At 32.7% G+C, this 21204-nt stretch overlaps 1 protein-coding gene across 5 annotated transcripts in view; it reads left to right on the top strand.

Moving 5' to 3' along the window:
- Positions 1-21204, top strand: part of LOC138936537 (uncharacterized) — a 50388-nt gene that overhangs the window by 558 nt on the left and 28626 nt on the right. The window contains exons 1-5 of one of the 5 annotated variants that reach the window (XM_070301995.1): positions 230-377; positions 920-1054; positions 2198-4183; positions 4477-4642; positions 5667-7143. In XM_070301995.1, the coding sequence (XP_070158096.1) occupies positions 950-1054; positions 2198-4183; positions 4477-4642; positions 5667-5881 (2472 nt within the window). In that variant the 5' untranslated portion in view covers positions 230-377; positions 920-949 and the 3' untranslated portion in view covers positions 5882-7143. Of the gene's footprint in view, positions 1-229; positions 415-919; positions 1055-2197; positions 4184-4476; positions 4643-4856; positions 4993-5666; positions 7144-21204 lie in introns of those variants that run through there. The other 4 variants (XM_070301994.1, XM_070301993.1, XM_070301996.1 and 1 more) reach the window with 4 other exon arrangements.

The raw sequence follows: 21204 nt of genomic DNA, 5'->3' as shown, positions 1-21204 counted from the left end.
CCCACCAGTCGCTCTCTCTCTCCCTCCCTCCCTCCCTCCCTCCCTTCCTCCCTCCCTCCCTCCCTTCCTCCCTCCCTCCCTCCCTCCCTCCCTCCCTCCCTCCCTCCCTCCCTCCCTCCCTCCCTCCCTCTCTCTCTCTCTCTCTCTCTCTCTCTCTCTCTCTCTCTCTCTCTCCTCTCCGCGCGCGCGCGCGTGTGTGTGTGTGTGTCGCGTATCCTAGAGAAAAAAAAAAGAGGAAGAGAAATTGCAAGAAAGTGCAACTGGAAAGAACGGACTCATTCGTAATATCGTATACTGTACCTGAAGATAAAAAAGGAAAAAGAATGCGATCCGCAATTGTTTGAAGCGGTTATCAAACGTGAAAACGATAATTTCTCGTACGTTTCACGCGTTTTGTTCGTAAGAGTGCAAATGGTGATAATATCATTTCCCAAATTTTTTACCATTACTTGCCCCGATCGCAACGATAGTAATATACATATGCATATTCGCGTATAAATGTTATTCGATTGAATCTCTGTTCGCGGTGTAGCCACGTGTGACATGATACTTATGTTGATAGTCTTTGCTCCTTGTTCGATTTCTCTTCTCAAGATTTTTCTTACTTTATCTATCATTACGTGCTAACCACGTCGATCTGGCGTAATATTTTCGTGTACGCTAAACTTTTGTCTCGCTGTTTAAAATCGACAGATACTCCATACACCACGCTTGATTTATATTTTACGATTCTTTTTCAAATTAATCGGATAAATACAATATTTAAAATATTACGGAATTTCTACATGAATGGAATTCTAGTTATTATTAATCATAGCAAACCATCTCCGCATTAAAAATTATCGCGTATCATACATTTTATCAACTGTATGTACAAACTTGTCTAAAATTTCATATCGATAATTGTTTTCATATATAGAAGAATAACGAGACCGAACACAGTGTCAATATGTTGGAAGTACCACGAAAGATTTACTCTAGGGGCTTGCATAGCGTGGAGTACAATCATTGGAACTATGATGAACACTTAACGGATTGCGGTGCAAAAAGAAATGTAAGTAATATGAAAATTTTACTTGTGCGTGTTATTATAGCAATTTTTATATATACAGGGTGTAACAAAAAAAGTGTCCGCTACTTTAAGGATGGGTAATACATATCAAAATGATGAAAAAAGTTCTTATCAACATAGATCCGTAAATAATCCTCTATCGAGTTATGGGCATTGCAACTTTTGAGCTTAAAAAATTCGATTTATTAACGAACAGAATACATTTTAAGTTGTCAGAACAAGTAACAAGAAAAAGAACAAAAATTAAAAAAGATGTTCAAAGCGGCGTATTCATTATTTGTGTTCATTTAATAATTTTAACAATGAATTTAAGTTCAAAAGTTGTAATGCTCATAACTTGATAGGGGATCATTTGCAGATCTATGTTGATATGAACTTTTTTCATCATTTTAATGTGTACTATCCACCCTTAAAGTAGCAGATACCTTTTTTGTTACTGTATATACAGGGTGTATCCTAAAAAGTGGGAAGTATTGCAATGGGAGATTCAGGACACGAAAATAAGAGAAAAAGTTCATATAAACATATGTCCGATATGACTTTGTTTTCAAATTATAGCTTGTTTTATTTTCCAATAAAGTTAAGATAGCATACTTGGATATCGGTTTGCTGTTTATGTACAAGATTTAAAGGACTTAAGGTCTTATTAATTTGTAAACATAAACGCGTGTTATTTGTATTGTAAATGATACAGTTCATATCTTGTGTTCAGTGAAGATAAGGTATTTGTACCATTAGTACTATTAACGATAGAAGTACGTTTAAGTGAAAATTATGGTTTGGTCAAACAATGAAATGGCAGACGTGCGTCTCATGTATGGATTAGCCCACGGTAATGCAGTCAGAGCTAGACCTTTTTATGCACTTCCTGTACCACTGTAATTATCTTAATCCTGTTGAAAAATAAAACAAGCTATAACTCGAAAACACAGGTCATATCGGACATATGTTTATATGAAATTTTTCTCTTATTTTTGTAACCTAATCTGATTCTCTCATTGCAATACTTCCCACATTTTAGGATACACCCTGTATATATACATGCAATATATTACAATATTGTAACAAATTTTCAACTTGTCATCAGCCATTTAATAGACTCGTTGCAATTTGTCTTTATTTTAGATGAATAATTTTGAAGACGAGGACTTGAGTCAAGATTTGAATAATCCAATGGTTAATGACTTAGTATCAAAAATTCTCGACGAAGATTCCATTACCATTGATACTTGTCGCGATAGCTACAACAGCGGAAATACGCATTACCGAGCAGAATTTACCAGTTCTTGCTCTAAACAAATTGGAGAAAGTTCAGACACTTATTTGACCGATTATATGAATCATTTAGGTGTTGGTTATCCATGTGGCAAGTTTACAAATAATATTTACAATAATACAAAGAACGAATATCATCAATCGCCTAATAATCTTTGTAACGACTTGAAGACACTGAATATCGGTGCATGCATCGAGCAGACTATAGCAGAGCAGAATAATGCATATAGCAATGAAATTACAACGAATGCGTATTTGTCCGACCCTCGATCTCATGTTATACATTCAAATGATGGAAATATGTACACGAGCGGGACTAGCATGCCATCGTGCAATGATTTGCCAACAACTACAAATGGACCGAATTACGGAAAACAATCTAGTAACTGGACGGAATCGTTATTAACTCCCTCAATGGGCTGCAGAGGCGAATTGATTGGAAATTATTCGAGAATCTCAAATTTCGTTAAGCCTGACCTTAATTTTAATGTGACCGCGTTAAGCCTGACTCTAGATTCACCAAATTCCGTTCCCATCAATGAACTAGAATATCGTAACAATACGAGACAAAGCACATCATTGAACTCATACGGTAATACTGTAGTAAATATGCACGATATATACAATGTTACAAATAACATTGGTTCCGGATATAGATCCAACTCCGCGATGACTGATCTAAGCGTCGATTCTAATTTCTTATCAAACTCGCCGTTACAACATTTTTCACCCGCTGATACAACTTTACACACTTGTTTCGGAAGCGGTATACAAGGTAATGGTAGCGGCGACTTTGCTAGGGACGATACCGCTAGATTAAATATGACGAATATTAGCATACCTAACGAGATTCAGTTCTTGCAGCAGTCACAAACTCGTAGCTACAAATTGGCGGATCAAGCTGTGGACCAAGATTACAAAAACTTGATCAATTATTATCCCCCTGGTACAAATAGTTTTATCGCATCTTCGGCGAATAATTTGGACACAAATGAGAACGTTTGTCTCCCTAGTGATTATAGAATTGATAATGGCTTACTGAAGATGATTAACCCGAAATCAAAGTTTATCGAAACCAAAACATACTCACCGATAGGATTTCCAAAGAATCTAAGTTCACGTAACTTATATCAGCCTATTGCCAAGTATGGTTGTCACAATTATCAGCAGTACACTGCCAACAGTGGCGATACTTTGAAGATATTGCAACAAAATTCCACATTTTATCACAACGATCCGAAGCAGCCTAAACTCAATAATGCGTACAAATTGGATGAATTTGATATGGCTAAGGAAATAGCCTTTCCCTCGGGAAGTCATTTGACTGATCGTATTACGAGATGCGCATTAGACAAGGATGTCTTGTCCAATCATATTTTGAAACAACGACACCATATATCGAAAATACAGAGCATTCCAACCGGAATCCCGCCTCCTGATATAATTTTTAATTCGGGAATGATATCAGGTACAAATAACGTGAGATCATTTCCATCAGCAATACCGGTTTCTGTTCCGGTTCACCCTGTACCGCGACTATTTTCCGCTCTTTACGGAGGCAATCTGAGTCTTAGAAATGGGAATGGTGCAGCTAGAAAGACAGGTCCTTCGAGTATATTGCATTTTAATCTCGAACAAACGTACGAACAATTTAAGCAATTGGAGAAGGAACGTAAGAAATGCGAAGCTGGATTAGCTGCGCATTTTCCAGGGAAACGAGTAACCAGTGCGAATAATATACCTATCCCACGACTTCAGGGAAATCCATCAAGAGTTGACCGCTTGATAATTGATTATTTGAGAGAACATGCCCGTGTTATTACATTAATAGCAAAAGTGAGTAAACAATGACATAAAAAGAAAACAGTTTTTGCTCTCTCTATTTACATTATTACAAAAATTAAATGAAATATAAGTTTGCCATGAATATATAATAATTTGCAATAATCTAAATTATTTCAAATGGAGAGAAAAACGTTTCCGTATATTACATATGCATTTATAATTGTTACGATTATACGTATTACATTGTTTATATACATGTATATATAATTCTTATCTTATGTACAATACACTATACAACTCCTATACACAGTGCATATATTATTGTTTTCAATTTTGCGAAACAGATGGAACGTTTACGTGGGACCACAATGAATCAACGCGTACACAAAGCTATGGAATATTGGCTGGAAGCTATCAAGTATGTTCAAGAATGTCGTAAACAAGAGATTGCGAATGCTATCAAACGTCAGAAGGAGAACCCACATTGCATCTTAGCATATAATGACAATGGTAAGTGTTAATGTACAATTTTTATAAGTATCGTTAGTAGTAACATGTGTGTGCGGAGAAAAAGCTGATATGTTAATGTATTGATTAGAGAAAATTAATTATTTGCGAACAATTTGTTCACTCTCTGTATGTTTGTATGAGAGAAATTTAGAATTCTTTGTGAAACACTCACAAAAATCTAATATCTTTTTTTCTTTTTTAATTTTGAAAATAGAGCAAATTTTGCAGAGATATGTATACCAATTTGCTATACAGCTATACAATTAAGGAGAAAACAAATGCTATGCCACATATAGCAAAGTCGGACCCGCCAGTACACAAATCATTTTAATTATTCGGCAATCCAATTCAATTATTTGATTATATATCTAATATCGTGTATCTCTATTATGTTTATATATTATATATTATACATACATACATACAAACATATATATATATTATATATATACATATATTTTATATATATATATATATATATATATATATATATATATATATATATATAGAGAGAGAGAGAGAGAGAGAGAGAGAGAGAGCGCGCGCGCGCGCGCGTCCCAAAGCATCCTTGACAACGCTCGTGAGCAAGTAGAGCACAGTAAACTGAACAGAAAAGTCCTGTAACATTTTATTCTATAACGCTTAATAAAGGAGTTATTATTGAGTAAAGTCTGACCAATCAGCGTCGACCTTTAGCCGCGCGCCTGGTAGTGAGCGCTCCGTCGCTATGGCGACGCATACTAACAGATGGACGACTCACTGACGTGCGTCCGGCTAAAAGTCGACGCTGATTGACCAGATTTTACTCAATAATAACTCCTTTATTAAGCGTTATAGAAAAAAATGGTACAGGATTTTTCTGTTCAGTTTACTGTGCTTTACCTGCTCATGAACATTGTCAAGGGTGTTTTGGGACACCCTGTATATATATATATGTGTGTGTGTGTGTGTGTGTGCGTGTGTGTATATGTATATATATATATATATATAATGTGTGTGTATGTGCGTATGTGTGTGTATACAGATATTCTGACTTTGGCTGGAAGTGTCCACGAATTGACGAAGGCATCGCGGTACGCGCGAACTGGTATGTATAACGCGCTCCAAGCTACACTACTCTATGACTTGGATATAGAGAAGAAAGTCATCGAGACCCCCAAGGATCCGGTTCTTGAGACAAAAGTTCATAGTGAAAGTCAAACGAAAGACGGAACCGACGATTATACAAGCAATACCTAGCAAATCTGCGCTGATTTCACTCGGTATCGCTCATCTTGAAGTACTAAATCGAGTCCAGCAGCTTTTTACTTACGTATAGTATTACGTTTTTGAAAAGCTTTTGCTGGTGTTTACGATTATTTTATTGTTGAAACAAAATGCCGCCCATTACATTCAAGACTTTTATTCACGATACATGAACGTTAATATTCACGCGCGAATGAACTAAGAATGAAACGGAATTTTAGGAATGCATGCAACCTTTTGCAGGTATCGATAACTCCATAGTTTTCTACGTATTTTAATGCTTATGACAGTGTAACCGACTTATTGGCTTCTCGAGAACACCGATTTAGATGCAAGAATTTCGCTAAACTGCCCTTTACCCTTTATCGGTTTATCTCTATCGCGTGTAAAAAAAATATCGCTTTTTATTCGATACCAAATAAATCGGAAATAAACCGAAAGCAGTATCAATCATGTTTAAATCGTTGACAACACGAATGAGATTGCTCAGATGTATATTACATCGTTTAGGAGTAGATATTATTTTAAAAAGTACAATTATTTATTATATGCATATCTTAAGTTAAATAGACAGATGATTAGGCAGAAACCGCCGATGTATTTGTTCAAAATGTTCGGCAGCAACTTGGTAGATTAGCTCAATGTGGCCTTCCTTGAATGTGTGACCTATAATATGTGTGGTAGTAGATGTTTCAAGATTTAAGAATAATTCAAGTGTAAGTGCGATTATAATCGTACACACTACACGAGTCATATATTATATTATATATTAAAATGTTGTTTACATGGTAGAGTAAAAAGCCAGACTTTTCCATTATATTGACATTGTTTCCTTCAATGTATTCTCATTTCTATGAATACATAGAAGGATATATACGTTCCTTTCGATACGCATATGTGCAAAATAAAATCTATATTACAAGTATACGCACAACGAGAGCCACATTCATACATAGACATTTAAAAAACCATCTGCACAGTATATGTATGTATGTATGTACATACATAAATATGTATATGTATACATATATAAGCATATTCTTAATGTCGATGTTATTGCTGTTCCTTTTGCTTCACGAATCACTTATTATTATTTATTCTATATTGTACAATGTAAAAAAAGAAAGAATACATGCGCACAAATGTAATACTGTCGCGAACGGAACAACAAATATCACGATAAGATTGCGAGTAATACACGAGTAATCGTATAGTTTTAACAGATTTGTAATTAAAGAGTTTCTCAATTTAATCTAATTTAATTAACATTTAATATATATTTCTAATATAAGTAAATATATATATATATATATATATATGTATATATATATATATATATATATTTACTTATATTAGAAAATAACTGAGATAAATCTGCCATCTTACTACGTGTTTTTCTTTCGCGTATTGAAAACTATGAAGAATTTATATGAAGAATTTCTCAACACAAATCACTTTAAATCCATTTTTCAAGAATATGGGTCTAGGATCATTTGCAAATATTTCTTCAATTATATTTCTTGCGATTCTGAATTTTTTAATCCTTGATTTATATAAGATCCGTATATATGTGCGATTATTCACAAGTCTTTTTTTTCTCGGAAAGAACACAAAGCCTCGCGCATTACAAGAAAAATGTGCGTATACGTACGTTATGAATCTCCTAAAACATATAATAAAATTTATTATAATACGGTCTCATCCGTAAGATGTGGAAATACAACATATGTATCTGACAATCCCATTTAAGCCGCATGCGATATTGCGTACTATTGTAAATTTGCGCGCACACACGCACAAACAGATACGCACGCGCATATATCAATATTTAGAAATGAGAATGATCAAGCGTATTCGGTGGTTCTACAAAATAGAAACAAGATAATTTAGTTATTTAGTACGATCGACCAAGATTTGGAAGCAAATTGAATAAATGTCTGTTTATCTGTCTGTCTGTCTGTCTGTCTGTCTGTCTCTGTCTCTGTCTTTGTCTCTGCTTCTGTCTGTCTGTCTGTCTGTCTGTCTGTCTGTCTCCCCCCCTCCTCCTCTCCCTCTCCCCCCTGTTTCCTTCCCACCCTCTCTCCTTTTCTCTGTAATTTCTAATTGATTAATTTACCGTCCATTTCAAGTAAAACTTACTAATAATAGACTGCATTCTTCTCGAAGCCCTTTAATCGATATTTAATGATTCAATAATCATTTCGCGATAAATTCAATTTTCGACGCTGTTTGACATCGTGAAATTACATGTAGTTATGTGGCGTATGTAATAGTTACAAAAGTAAATATAAAGATTATTTTGAAATGGATAGAGAAATCAAAATCTCAACTTATGCAAAATTACATCGGTTTTAACAAATTTACTGCCAAATTTAATCTTGGTCGATTCGATAATTAATATTTAAATTATTAGCACGTCGACACTTGTAATTTCCTCCGACACTTGAATAGTGTCGCACATTCAAATATCAGTGAAAATTTTAATTCTTATTTTTTACGACATTCAGCGTTGATTAAAAAATGTATAGAATCGGAGTTTCATAATACTATCAATGAATTATTAATTTTTGATTAATGTAAGAGATTAATGAAGGAAACTTTTTTCACATCTTGTAATGACGTGAAAAACGGCATACCGAACCATAGATAAAATCTATTTTTTCTTATACTCTACTGAACCACCAGAATAATGATATTGGTTATTCTTGTTCAATTAATAAACTTCGATATATTGTATGTACATGTATATAGACATGTATATAGATTGCTGTCTTGGACCGACGGTATTTTCATTTTTTGCGAAAAGGATTATTTTTATTAAACAAATTTTTATAGACTAAAATGGACATTGGCTGCTCTCGCATCTTTTTATTTACAAAATAGTTCTTTTAATCTCATTTAAAAAAAAAACTCTAAATAAAGTAATTATATTATATTTGAAACATTATATTTTGCACTCTTATTCTTAAGACAAAGTTACTTTGAAATTCGAGATTTTTACTATTTAATACATATATAAAGAATCAACTTTTTTTTTTTTTTTTTTTTTTTTTTTTTTTTTTTTTTTACAATGTAATACTTATTCCATATTGAAACATTGCTAAATTCTGAAGAGTTTATAAATGTTAAAGCTTTAGAATTGTTTATCAACATATCAATAAAAGAAAATGCTGTTTGTTAAAGATACTTTATTATAGGCGTCGGCGCGTATGCGTATGTTGTGTATGCGTGCGTGTGTATGTGCGTGCGCGCGCGCGCATGTGTGTTTATATATGCGCTCTCGTCGCAATAAAACAATATGAGCGCGTCGCATATACATATAGTGTATGTGTGTAAAGAAAACGGTTTTTTGTAACAATATAACCGAGAATGGCAGAAACTGACCAATTTTAAAATATAAAACTATTAAGCTGTCATTGCTATACATATACATGTATTGTAAAACAAATGACATATATGTATAGACCAAGCATTTGCGTATTAAATCTTTGCTGTAGCAGCATATTAATAGTCTTTGTAAGTTTGAGAGAAAGACAATTAATTTCTCTTAGTGTCTTCCTCTCGATATTGTAATGACAATTTTTTGCTATAAGACATTGTAAAAAATGCTTAGAGAAACAAACTGTTTTTCTCTCAATTTCAAATTATAAACTTTTGTCTCATTCGGATGGATTGCTTGGTTATATATATGTATGTATAATGTACACACACACACATTTAAAACGAAGTTCTTAATGCCATTCCTCGATGAGCACTCGTGATAACAATCGTATCAATAATATAGTATCGAAATTCATATCTCTCGTCTTAGCAGAATCGCGATCTCGTCCGCTATTAAATATCGTGAAAGTATTTCTAAAGGGCTTGCAATTAATATTTAATATTTAATCGATAGTTGAGAATGCGTTAAAATGGATGAAATTTAAATTACAATCGGAATTACATAGCCGAAACTGTCAACGCGCATAGTTGATTCATAATTGGTTTTCTAGTTATTTTTCTCGAAAGTGTGTTTGTGTGTTTGTCTCTTACTTAGAGAGACTCGTCGTCGCGAGAACATTACTTACGAAAGATGCAGTGTACATATATAATTTGTTACTTGCGATTTAAGTTTATAAGTTATGCGTACATTAACAGTTATTGATTGACGCGACTACTTTATTATATGCTAAAGTGGCAAAAGCTTTTGTAAACGATCAGTATTTATGAACTGAGATACGTGAACTAATATTTAAAAAAGTTTAACAAGTTTGTTATATTTTTCATTTTTTTATTGGATCAAATCTAGTTCAACTTTTACGTATGCGTTGTGTAAAACTTTATAGTTTGAGTTTTAACTATAGTTATTTAATGTTTTTTACTCGTTTAATTGTTCCTAAAGAATACATATTAGAAATTTTATATTAGATTAATACACACGCATTCTCTCTCTTTGACTAGTCGAGTATACGTATAGAATATCAAAATTCTTTTTGATTTACACAATTTATATATATCATACTTGTTTATTTCTTTTCTAATAACTAAATAACATTGCTGCTTCAACAATATTTAAATCGCTAAAATAATTTTTAAATAGAAAAAAACTGTAGGACCTCGTGTTTGGTACATTATAAACGTACGATATTCCAATGTGTTTTATTATAGGTTATTTATTATATAAAATTATTATTTGTTTTTTAGTATAATTAATCTTTTTAATATATTTTCTCAAATCTCTTTGCATTGACATTGCAGTACTAGGATTTAGTAACAGATAGAGACGAGCGTTTAAATAAATATTTCAAGGAGCTTTTATTTTATCGAAATGACGAGAATAATCAGTACTATTTCGAAATAGCGGTTATTGTTTGCGTATAGTATCATGTATTGATTTTGCGCGTATTATATATTTATCATAGAGAGAGAGAGAGAGAGAGAGAGAGAGAGAGAGAGAGAGAGAGAGAGAGAATAAAAACGGAGAAAAAAGAATATCGCGGATAATAATATGTGAAATGAAAGTTGAGTCTTAATATGTGTATGTTAAGCGTACGTCCCACTTTTTGTTAACCGTATTATCTCTTGTAGCAAATGCTTCGGCCAATATGGAGACAAATTTTTCTTTGTAAAAATATTGAAAGAGATAATTTTTCTCACTTTTTGATTTTCAGTATAGTGTCTTTATATTCAAATTTTAAAGTAAATTTCTGCTTAAACGAACCGAAGAACACAATTTTGTCTCAAGCGTACATACATTTAATATACATGGATTTTTATTCTATTCCAGGAAACAGTTTAAAGGAAAAAATATATCTTATATATACAGGGTGTTGGGTAAAGATTGCGCCAACGCTTGTGAGCGGGTAGAGCACAGTAAACTGAACAGAAAAGTCGTATAACTTTTTTTTCTATAACGCTTAATAAAGGAGATATTATTGAGTAAAGTCTGGTCAGCGCCGACTTTTAGCCGGACGCATGTCGGTGAGCTGCCCGTCTGGTAGTCGCGTCGCCGTAGCGATGGAGCGCTCACGCGCACTACCAGGCGCTAAAGATCGGAGCTATTTGCCAGACTTTATTCAATAATAACTTCTTTATTAAGTGTTATAGAAAAAAATGTTACAGGACTTTTCTGTTCAGTTTACTGTACTCTACCTGCTCATGAGCGTTGGCACAATCTTTACCGGACATTCTGTATATATAAAACATTGCATAGAGCTATTTAATAACGCACTTCTCTTTTTTCTTATTTATTTTATTTTATATTTTTTTCTCCAACTGAGGTTAATACATGTTTAATTTGACGAAATTTGATTGATTCTTTGGAGAAAAATTCACTTTCAATTGGCCGGAGTCTATTATCGAAAGTAATATCGTAAAGAAACGGGAGACACATTTAAATAACGCGCGCGTGCGCGCATACACACACACACACACACACACACACACACTTTGCAACCTCCGAAGAGAAAAAAAAAATTAAAGTTTAATGTTTAATGAGATCTGTAGATTTATAAACTCCCCGCTTTGTACGATCGATATTCTCGGTTACCTTCCCGCCTGTATTGGAAACTGTGTACGCGAATAGCATAGAGAACAAAGTAGACAAATTGCAGCGTAGTTTAAATAGATTGTTTATTTAGGCGTGTTATCGGCCCTAAATAATTAAAGATAGCACAAATAAGCTCAGGTCTCGTTAAGCTTCCTGATCATCCAACGATGTTAGACATCTAATTACGAAATTTGACGGCATATGGAATTCAACGGTCCCTACTACGAATGATTCTTTTTATTGCATTGTTGGTCATTTTTTTTCTCTTTGCTTATATTGTTGTATATATAGAAGATAAAAGCGCTAGGGATTGAAATTTTGATAAAATTTTGTCGAGTTCAGACGGAGATACTATGCAAACGCAATACATAATATTTACATTTACTCGTTAATAAAAAAAAAAAAAGAAAGTAACAATTGGTGTTAAATGTTTTCTTTTTTTCTGCATCTTTACGATCGTCGAAAATTGAACTCGCTGAAATTAGGTCAATTTTCAGTGCTTGGCATAAATTGACCAGAATCGAGAATTAATCAATCAGCGTAATTTCTACGCGATTTGAAATGAAAGCATTTAATTATTGTTCGGCCGTCTATGAGGAATGGTGCTTTCTTGCCAGCCAGTTTTTACTCGTAACACATTGCCGCTCACTTTATATAATATACTATATTAGAGATAAGCAATATATATATTGGTATATTCTCTACGCAAAGAAAAAGAAGAAGAAAACGCGTAAATCTCCCTTACGTAGATATCGTTAACCATTTGTCTTAGAGACACATATGTGATTCATGTACCATTTATATGTTACAACATATGCTCATATTTCGTAATGATACCATATCTAATTATAACATGTTACATAAGCTTACTGAAAATCGTGGATTAAGCTCGTCGAAAATGTTCTTGAGAGACTTTCCGTTTAGCGCAAATAATCTCTACGAATTTGTTTCTATATAAATCAGAGAAAATAATGTATGTAGTTGAGACGTTAATGTAATAATCCTATTTTTCAGCAAATACATATTAGAAGGTCTTGAATATATATTTAACGTTTCAATAACTATTTTATTATTGCTCTTTCAATATTTATAGAAATAGATTTGCAGGATTTGTGCATCAAAAGCAGGATTTATACAGTTAGATGCCTCTGTCGGGTTAATGTCGCAGTGAGATGAATAAAATCTAATATTTAAAAAAATCGAAGAATTCATTTATGTAAAGTCTCTCAAATCTGAGAAATAATAGCAGATTGGCTTGTCGCGTTAGACATTTCCACTTGATTCATCACGCATATAATGCGTACAATGCGCGCCAGATATAACGGCCAGACATTTTCAAAATTACTGGGCATGTTATTAAAAATTAATGTAATTAAAGATTATAAGCAACAAGATTAAATTTAAGAGTCCTTAAAATTAAAATTTTATTTTCAAATTTAATACTTCTTTTTTCATGCTTTATTTGAGATTTATATCTTGTTTTTAGATTTTTGAGAAATGTGATAAATGTTGTGTAATATACTGCATCTTTTTATTTACGTTTAAACTTCCGTTATATTTTGAATTTAACCTTTTACTTAGACGTATTTAAACGTGTGCACTATTGGGAAGTTTCATATAAAATATATAATCTCCGTTTATTTAAGATATGGATTTAAGATTTGGAAATGAATTATTCGATTTTCATTTAAGATAATGTAACTTATATACAGGTTATTTGTCTATAAATGTAATTTACGAACATTCGGGCGTCCGAAATAGATTTTAAGAGTGAAAATTTTCAATCAGAGAGAAAGGGAGGGAGGGAGATCCTAATAATGCTAAGTAGTCTCAAAGCTTTTTTCAACCGCAATGATTTTAAATCAGCAAAATGACTGAATGAGTTTTAGTTTTAAGTGATGTTGTTTTATTACAATCGAAAGAGTTGCACATGAAGAGATCAAGTGAGAAAAGAGTTTACTATCTTTTAAACCTCGATGTGTGTCGTGTTATCGGTAAAAAACAACCCTCTATCTCTAGAGCGATCTGACTCTCTTATAATATGTCTCGGTAAAAACGCGACGCGAAGGCAACACATCGACCCCCTTTCCGCCCATGAATCAAATTTAATAGACAATCGCGTATCATATACACCACTTCAAGATGTCAGACGAGGGAAGACGGGGAAGAAAAGAAACGGCGTAAACGGCCTAGTCACCAGTCACGTCGACGAGATCGAGCGGAGGTGCTCGGTTTGTGGACCATTAAAAAAAAAAGAATACTGTACAACGATTGCGCTACAATAATCTAATGTACTTACAATTAGATGAGAATGGGATGCAATGGCTTTCTCGTACATACATGTGCGAGTACATATGTGCGAGCCATGTACGCGCGTACATATATACGATTGTAACATCGAAATCTCGACTCATTTGAATCATATTAATCCCTATGGTTTTATCATACATTGACCGATTAAAGATCTCGTGTTCTCGCTGTAGCGAAAGTATTGGACGATCTCGGATCCCAAGAGTGAAAAATTGTCAATTGGTTTTTATGTCATACACATTATACGCGGAAATAAATTAATTTTTTTGCATATAACTACTCGTGCCCGATAGATTAGCAACGTACCGAAAACTGCCTCTGATTTCCCTTGATTAGTAAAATGTAATTCAATCCATATCTATATATGTGTTTGGTCCATGTTGTTAGCAAAAATGCATCTAGGGACAGCTAATTTAACCGAATTCGTGTCGATCTACAAATTCAAAAGAATTGACGATTTTGGTGTATAAGCGCAAGAAGATTTTCTCCTTCCGACATTGTATCCAATGTATGTATCTCTTATAAATTACCCGAGAATGACAGGATCCTTTACACATATATATTTTGGGTAATATATACATATGTATATGCAATTGTTTCTCCAATATATTTTATTAGCTCCAATGTATTTTATTAGCTTCAATGTTAACAAAAGTGTTACGAATATATTATATTGAAGAATATATAATTCTTCCTTTTTACGAATTGTGTATGCTGCCTTATATTTTAGCCGCGATTTGAAAGATTTTATAATTCTTTACACATCACCATCGTGTACAAGTACATAGCTGTGCAATAATCGTCTCTTTTAAGTCCGTATCAGACTACACATTGAAGATTCAAGATTGAAATTTGACCAATCAGAATAAAGAAATTTTAGTCCTTTTTATGCTGATTAGTCAAATTCCAATCTTTAATCTTCAATCTTTAATTTTCAATGTGTAGTTTGATACGGGCTTTATAAAAATTGATTATATACATACATATATGTATATGTACATACACACTTTTGCGCAAAGGAATAACAAAAATATGGCTCCTTTGAAACAACCCTCCTTTAATCTCTCGTTACATTCAAGATATTGAATGTAACGAGTATGTGTATATCTCTTATATTCGTTTCCTCGCGTTCGAACGCGTAGTAAAAATGGTTGGATGTATTTATCGTTGTAGATATTTACCTCGGATTTTTCGCATTTTCTCGCAAATATAGCAGAATATGCTATTCTTATAATTCGTCGAGGACGCTGCCGATATCGATTGAACATCGACAGATTATCTAAGCGTGAGTAGTTGCGAGTATGTTACTTTTATATTTAATCACATGTCACACACACACACACACACACACACACACACACACGTATGTATGTATGTATGTATGTATGTATGTATGTATGTATGTATGTATGTATATACGATTTTTATAGCGATAAGCAATTAAACGCGATTTTGCACTTTCGCGATTTTAATGAATGAAAAAGAAAACACAAAAGTTAAAACTGATTGAGATCAAACGAATGAAATCGCCGAGATCGGTGTAAATGATATACATGATGATCAGAAATTCATTAATTTTTTCTGATCTTTGCCGGCATTTGAAATATACATTTTTGTAATGCCTTATCTGCTTAATTGTGTATATATTCTCATGTGTATCAATATTACCGTATTAAACTTAACATTTAATATAAACGGCTGAATATTGAGCACGATTTTTCGAAGTTTTCCCATAAAACTTCAATGCTTTCTAGGCTGTGATTTGTAACTGAAAAGTCTACCGCGCGCGATTATTATCGAAAAAAAATGACAATCCTCCTCCAAACAAAGTTAAATATAAAACAGAAAAGTAAATAAAAGGAAAAATGCATTAAAAGCAGAAAACATTTGGATACGTTTCCTCTTTGTCCTATTCGCGGTATTTTGGCGCAACACCGATATGTATTTTTGTTTCGACTTTTGCCGACACTCACTATCTACAAATACGGATAGCGAGCATTTACCGAACCAAAAAAAAAAAAAAGAGAATACAAAAATATTCCGAATTAATACGTAGGACGCGAGGAAAGTGAGATGGAAAACTAATGTTTTTTTGTGTAACAGTATATACTCTTAACATTACAAGTTGTACTATCGTACTATATATGATGACAAAACTGTGTGTAAATAATAATAATAATGACAGAGTTAACGACAATGATATATATCGTTAAATGGGCTGTGGTAGAAAACTATTATATAAACTTTACACGCGCGCGCGCGCACACACACACACACACACATATATATATATATATATATTGAATTGAATTATTTACTCTCGTTGAAAAAGAGGAACGACATCATTCATAAAGACATTTGTCGTTTGAGCGTATAAAGGTCAGTCCTACTATTTGGTCACACAACGATTACCTTGCACAAAAAGCGTACCTAATTATATATACATGCATGTAGATGTATGTGTGAGTGTGAGTGTGAGTGTGTGTTGCGTATGTTGATATAATAGAATTTGCCTATATAATATATAGCATCTGCCATAATGATCGTCAATAATATATCGTACCTATCATATTCTTAACGCAGGCTGATTATAATGAGCTATAGGCTGTAAATCAGAATGTCGATCGAATCAGAAAAAAATAAATTTGTTCTTCGATTGTGTATAATATGATATTGTTACTTCGAAAGTTTCGAAAGAAAATTTTATGAGGCGAATCGATATTTCTCTCTCTCTCTCTCTCTCTCTCTCTCTCTCTCTCTCTCTCTCTCTCTCTCTATTTTTTCCAATTTGCCTTATTTAATACATATCTAAATAGATAAGTATGCATAATTATGTAATTATATAAACAGAAATCAATCAATTAGACATTTATAATATCATAATTAATAATAAAGTATACATCTAATATAAAAATGCAAATTAATATATTGTATTAATGATGTATTAATATATGGCGTTCTCTTTATTCAAAAGTTTGTTAGAAAATAAAGAGAGAAAGAGTATGCGTGTATGCAAAAAAAAGAAAAAAAAAAATTTTTTTAATTTCTACGACTTAAAATAATTGTTATCAAGTGTGATATTTTTTCCATAGAGAAAAAAAAAGACTTAAATTTTTTATTTGATTTGAAACGGGCTGTTTAAGAAAAAAAATGACACTCTTTCTTGCACAATTTAAGATAAAGAATATCGCGTCTTTTTTTATATAAAATTATTGGTTGAGTTATTGCGTTATTGATTGATAGAAGAGAGAGAGAGAGAGAGAGAGAGAGATTTTTAAATATGCGTATACACATATTTATGCGGCTATGCAAATTTATCTGACAACACCGTACTAATTTTTCCACGAAAAACATCGAAGCGGCACCAATGTTTATATCAATCGCATAGACTTAGTTCGCTAGTTGAAACGTGAGGAAACAATGTTTTATAGATTCTTGCTCAAACAAATCGTTTTATTTCTACTGAAAACGGTATGCAATATGCATATATCATCTTTGGTTTAAATATAAGTAGCATGAATAATGTGGACGATTCTATACGTTCGATCGCGATCATAGACATACATACATAGTATGAGTAGACGGAGCATACCATTGTTGAACTGATGCCAACATCCTAGTAGGATAGAATCGGACAGAATGAAAAGTGTACGGGCATTCTCTTTGTCTCTTCCATATTATGTATATGGAAAAGACAAAGAGAATACTCGTGCCTTTCCTATATCTCGCTATATTCATCGAATCGTTGACATCGTTCTTTTATAAGGAGAGATAAGCAATGCACCGTCTATATTTATCTATAATCGTGATAGACATATGAAAATAGTCACGAAATTTCTATATCTCCATTCATATTTCTGCAGCGGTAACATGTCATTTACAATGACGTTACGATGACATAAAAGTGATAAAATTCCGACATCTTTCGTAGAGTACTTTTGAATTAAATATACATATTTATAGAGAAAGAGAAAGAAAGAGAAAATATGTATATTTATAAAAAGTAGAATTTACGTGTAATACGAAGATAAAATTACGTTCACTTTTTTATATTGATAAATAGATACATATATTGATTGAGAAAAAAAATGGTGTTGAGCCACTGCTACAGAGTTAATGGCGAATTTCAAGCAAGGGCCATTTTTTAAATTGACAAATGCGTGTGTCAATTATATCGATATCAAAATCACTCCATTTTTTTTTCTACGATTTCCAGATCTACAATCGCGCGCGTGTATGTGTATGTATGTACTAATATGTATAAAAGAGTATACTTTATTTGCTCGAATAATCTCATATTAGTACTCATATTAGTACTTGATCATCTTGTAACAACATTTGTATCAATGTTGTCTAAAATGTGAAATTTTGTGCAATATATCACGCCCGGCATTTAAAGATTAATTTAAACGTGATTGTTATCTCCGAATTAAATGATCAGAATAGCTATGGCACGATTTGTGTGACGCAAAATTGAGCATACAAAAGCACGTTTTCATAAGAGCGTATAATCGTCAATACATTGATATAAATCTGAGCTTAATGTATTCTCTCGGGGATGGGACATCTATTTGTAATTTACTAGTTTATTGAACGTCCGTTAGATTACATTGTAGGTAGAAGGAAGTTAGGAGAAAAGCACTTCTTTTTTGTGTGACATGTCCTCTGATCCCTCCGAAAGCAATTATAAATATATTTTCTTTGTACGCTTTAGTATGTGTGTCTGTGTGTATACACACGCGTATGAATGCCGTAGTAAAAGACGCGTATATCGTACTTACATATTGTACTATACATGCTTTCGCTTCAAGATACATTTAGTATAATTCTTAAAGAGATCATCTTAAAGAGTGATGTGAGCGTTGCGATATTGCTCGAGCAAAGTCTAGAAAAAAAGATTGTTTATTTGTTATTTATTCTCCTTGTTATGTTCGAACGAGAGAGATTAGTAGATGTGTTTTACTCAAAGTGTCCTTCCTACGTAAATTTACCTGTTCATTCTTATAAACTAAATAAATGGTATCTTTCATGTTCACATGTGCTCTCTATACGTTTGTTTATTACAAGCACGGTCACACAAGATTCCTTTTTAATCTAGCTTTTAAATATATAATGCTGTGTGAAATAGCAACTTAATTATTTCCACCAAGTATTATATGTATGTACACACACACACACACACACACACACACACACACGCACGCACGCACGCACGCACGCATACACACACACTAACTTAATATATTATATAGATTATAGATCATATATAGTAACGGTGCCAGTAGCAATGTTGACATGTTTGCAGAATGATAAATGTGAAATTATCGACATGACTGATATACATAATTACCATATCAGATATTTTACTGACTATCAGTATATTTTGTATATTGTCAATTATGTGTAACTTCACATTTTTCTTATAATTTTATATTTATTGATTAAAATTATACAAATTTGCTTACAACATATTTATTGATTAAAATATACAAATTTTGCTAAGAAAGGAAATAATTTTTATGACACGACATTATTCTATGCAGCAACTTATATTTGCATAAACATTGATTTGCATAGAATATCCTTACAATCACATGCCACATAAAAAAATCGGTATTGTCACTGACAAAATATTATTAAAGACCGATAGCCCTAAGCATCGACGAGATACTATATTAAGGGGATCCTAAAGAGGATGCCGGACTGTTTTACCGGCCATAAAATTATATATTTGCTTAATATAAAAGTTTTGCAATTTGTATGTAATAAAATAAGATAGGTCTCCACTCGGAAATGCATGAAAGAATATAAGTGAACATTTAGAGACATGTTTAGAAGCCTAGTAAAAAAGATTACTATATGCAAAATTTTGCACTATTGAGCGGTTTTCTTTGCTGAACGCGCCCATTGCCTGCATTCAGCAGAGAAAGCGCTCAATTATCGTTTTGTCAACACGCGATGTTGATTTGCTGGTTCTAAAAATAACAGCCAATCATGTTCGGTTACTACTAAGCAGTTTTCTCTGCTGAATGTGACTATTGGTAGAATTAACGCCAATGTAAATGCACTTTGCAGATTTAACCGCCAAATTCGAATAAAAATTATTTAATTATATTTTAAACAAAAAAAGAAATATTTAAATAAAAAATAAATCAATTACTAAGAATGTACAAATGATGTACAAACCATTAAGCACAACAAACTGTGATTTATCATTATTTTTGGAATAATGAGGGGCTAACTTTTAGAAGTCTTGTTATTAAAATATTTTTATTTCTTTTTTAATTAACCAAGAATGTACAAATACTAAAAATCATAATATATTCATGTATAAATGGTGTACAATCCGTATATATCAATGTTTTTGTATTTTATTGTAAATGAGGGGCTAAATATATGGATCTGATAATAAAACAGTAAATTTACAATAAAATGTTTATTTTGTTGTTCTTGAGGCAATTATATAAAAGATTTATACATTTTTGATAATAAAACAATAACTGGATGAACTAAAATAACGCGCAGCGAGTTTTTTTTTTCAGTCGCACTAAATCCCATAAGACCACCGGTCTTTAATGATATCTCGTCGGTGCTACGGTCTATATAAGACTGTAACTGAAATTTACGTTTACATAACATTTTTGCTGTTATTAATTTAAAAAATCAAAATTAAACGAAAGACCCAATCTACCTTCACCTTTTGTTTGGTCACTTACTTGTCGGACACTCTGTATAGATCAGTGATCGAAACGCAGCCATTATACATATTTATTGAAATCCATTGAACTATATACCATAGAGTCCTATGTAATCAGAGAAGCGACAATGGCGTTCCGCTTGCTGATTGGCTGACCGCTACGGGTCCGTTCCACTTAACAACCGCTCACGTATCATTTCATCTTTGTTGTTCACCGAAAGTTAAACAAAGACAGATAATGCTCGCGAGCATTACGGTCGTTAAATGAACGCGTCCTATGTT

Source organism: Polyergus mexicanus, unplaced genomic scaffold, assembly GCF_030449975.1.
Source record: "Polyergus mexicanus isolate NDT 795.1 unplaced genomic scaffold, iyPolMexi1.0 SCAF_9, whole genome shotgun sequence".
Lineage (NCBI taxonomy): Eukaryota > Metazoa > Arthropoda > Insecta > Hymenoptera > Formicidae > Polyergus > Polyergus mexicanus.
The sequence above is the reverse complement of the archived record's forward strand: the minus strand, read 5'-3'. Positions and strand labels throughout refer to the sequence as shown.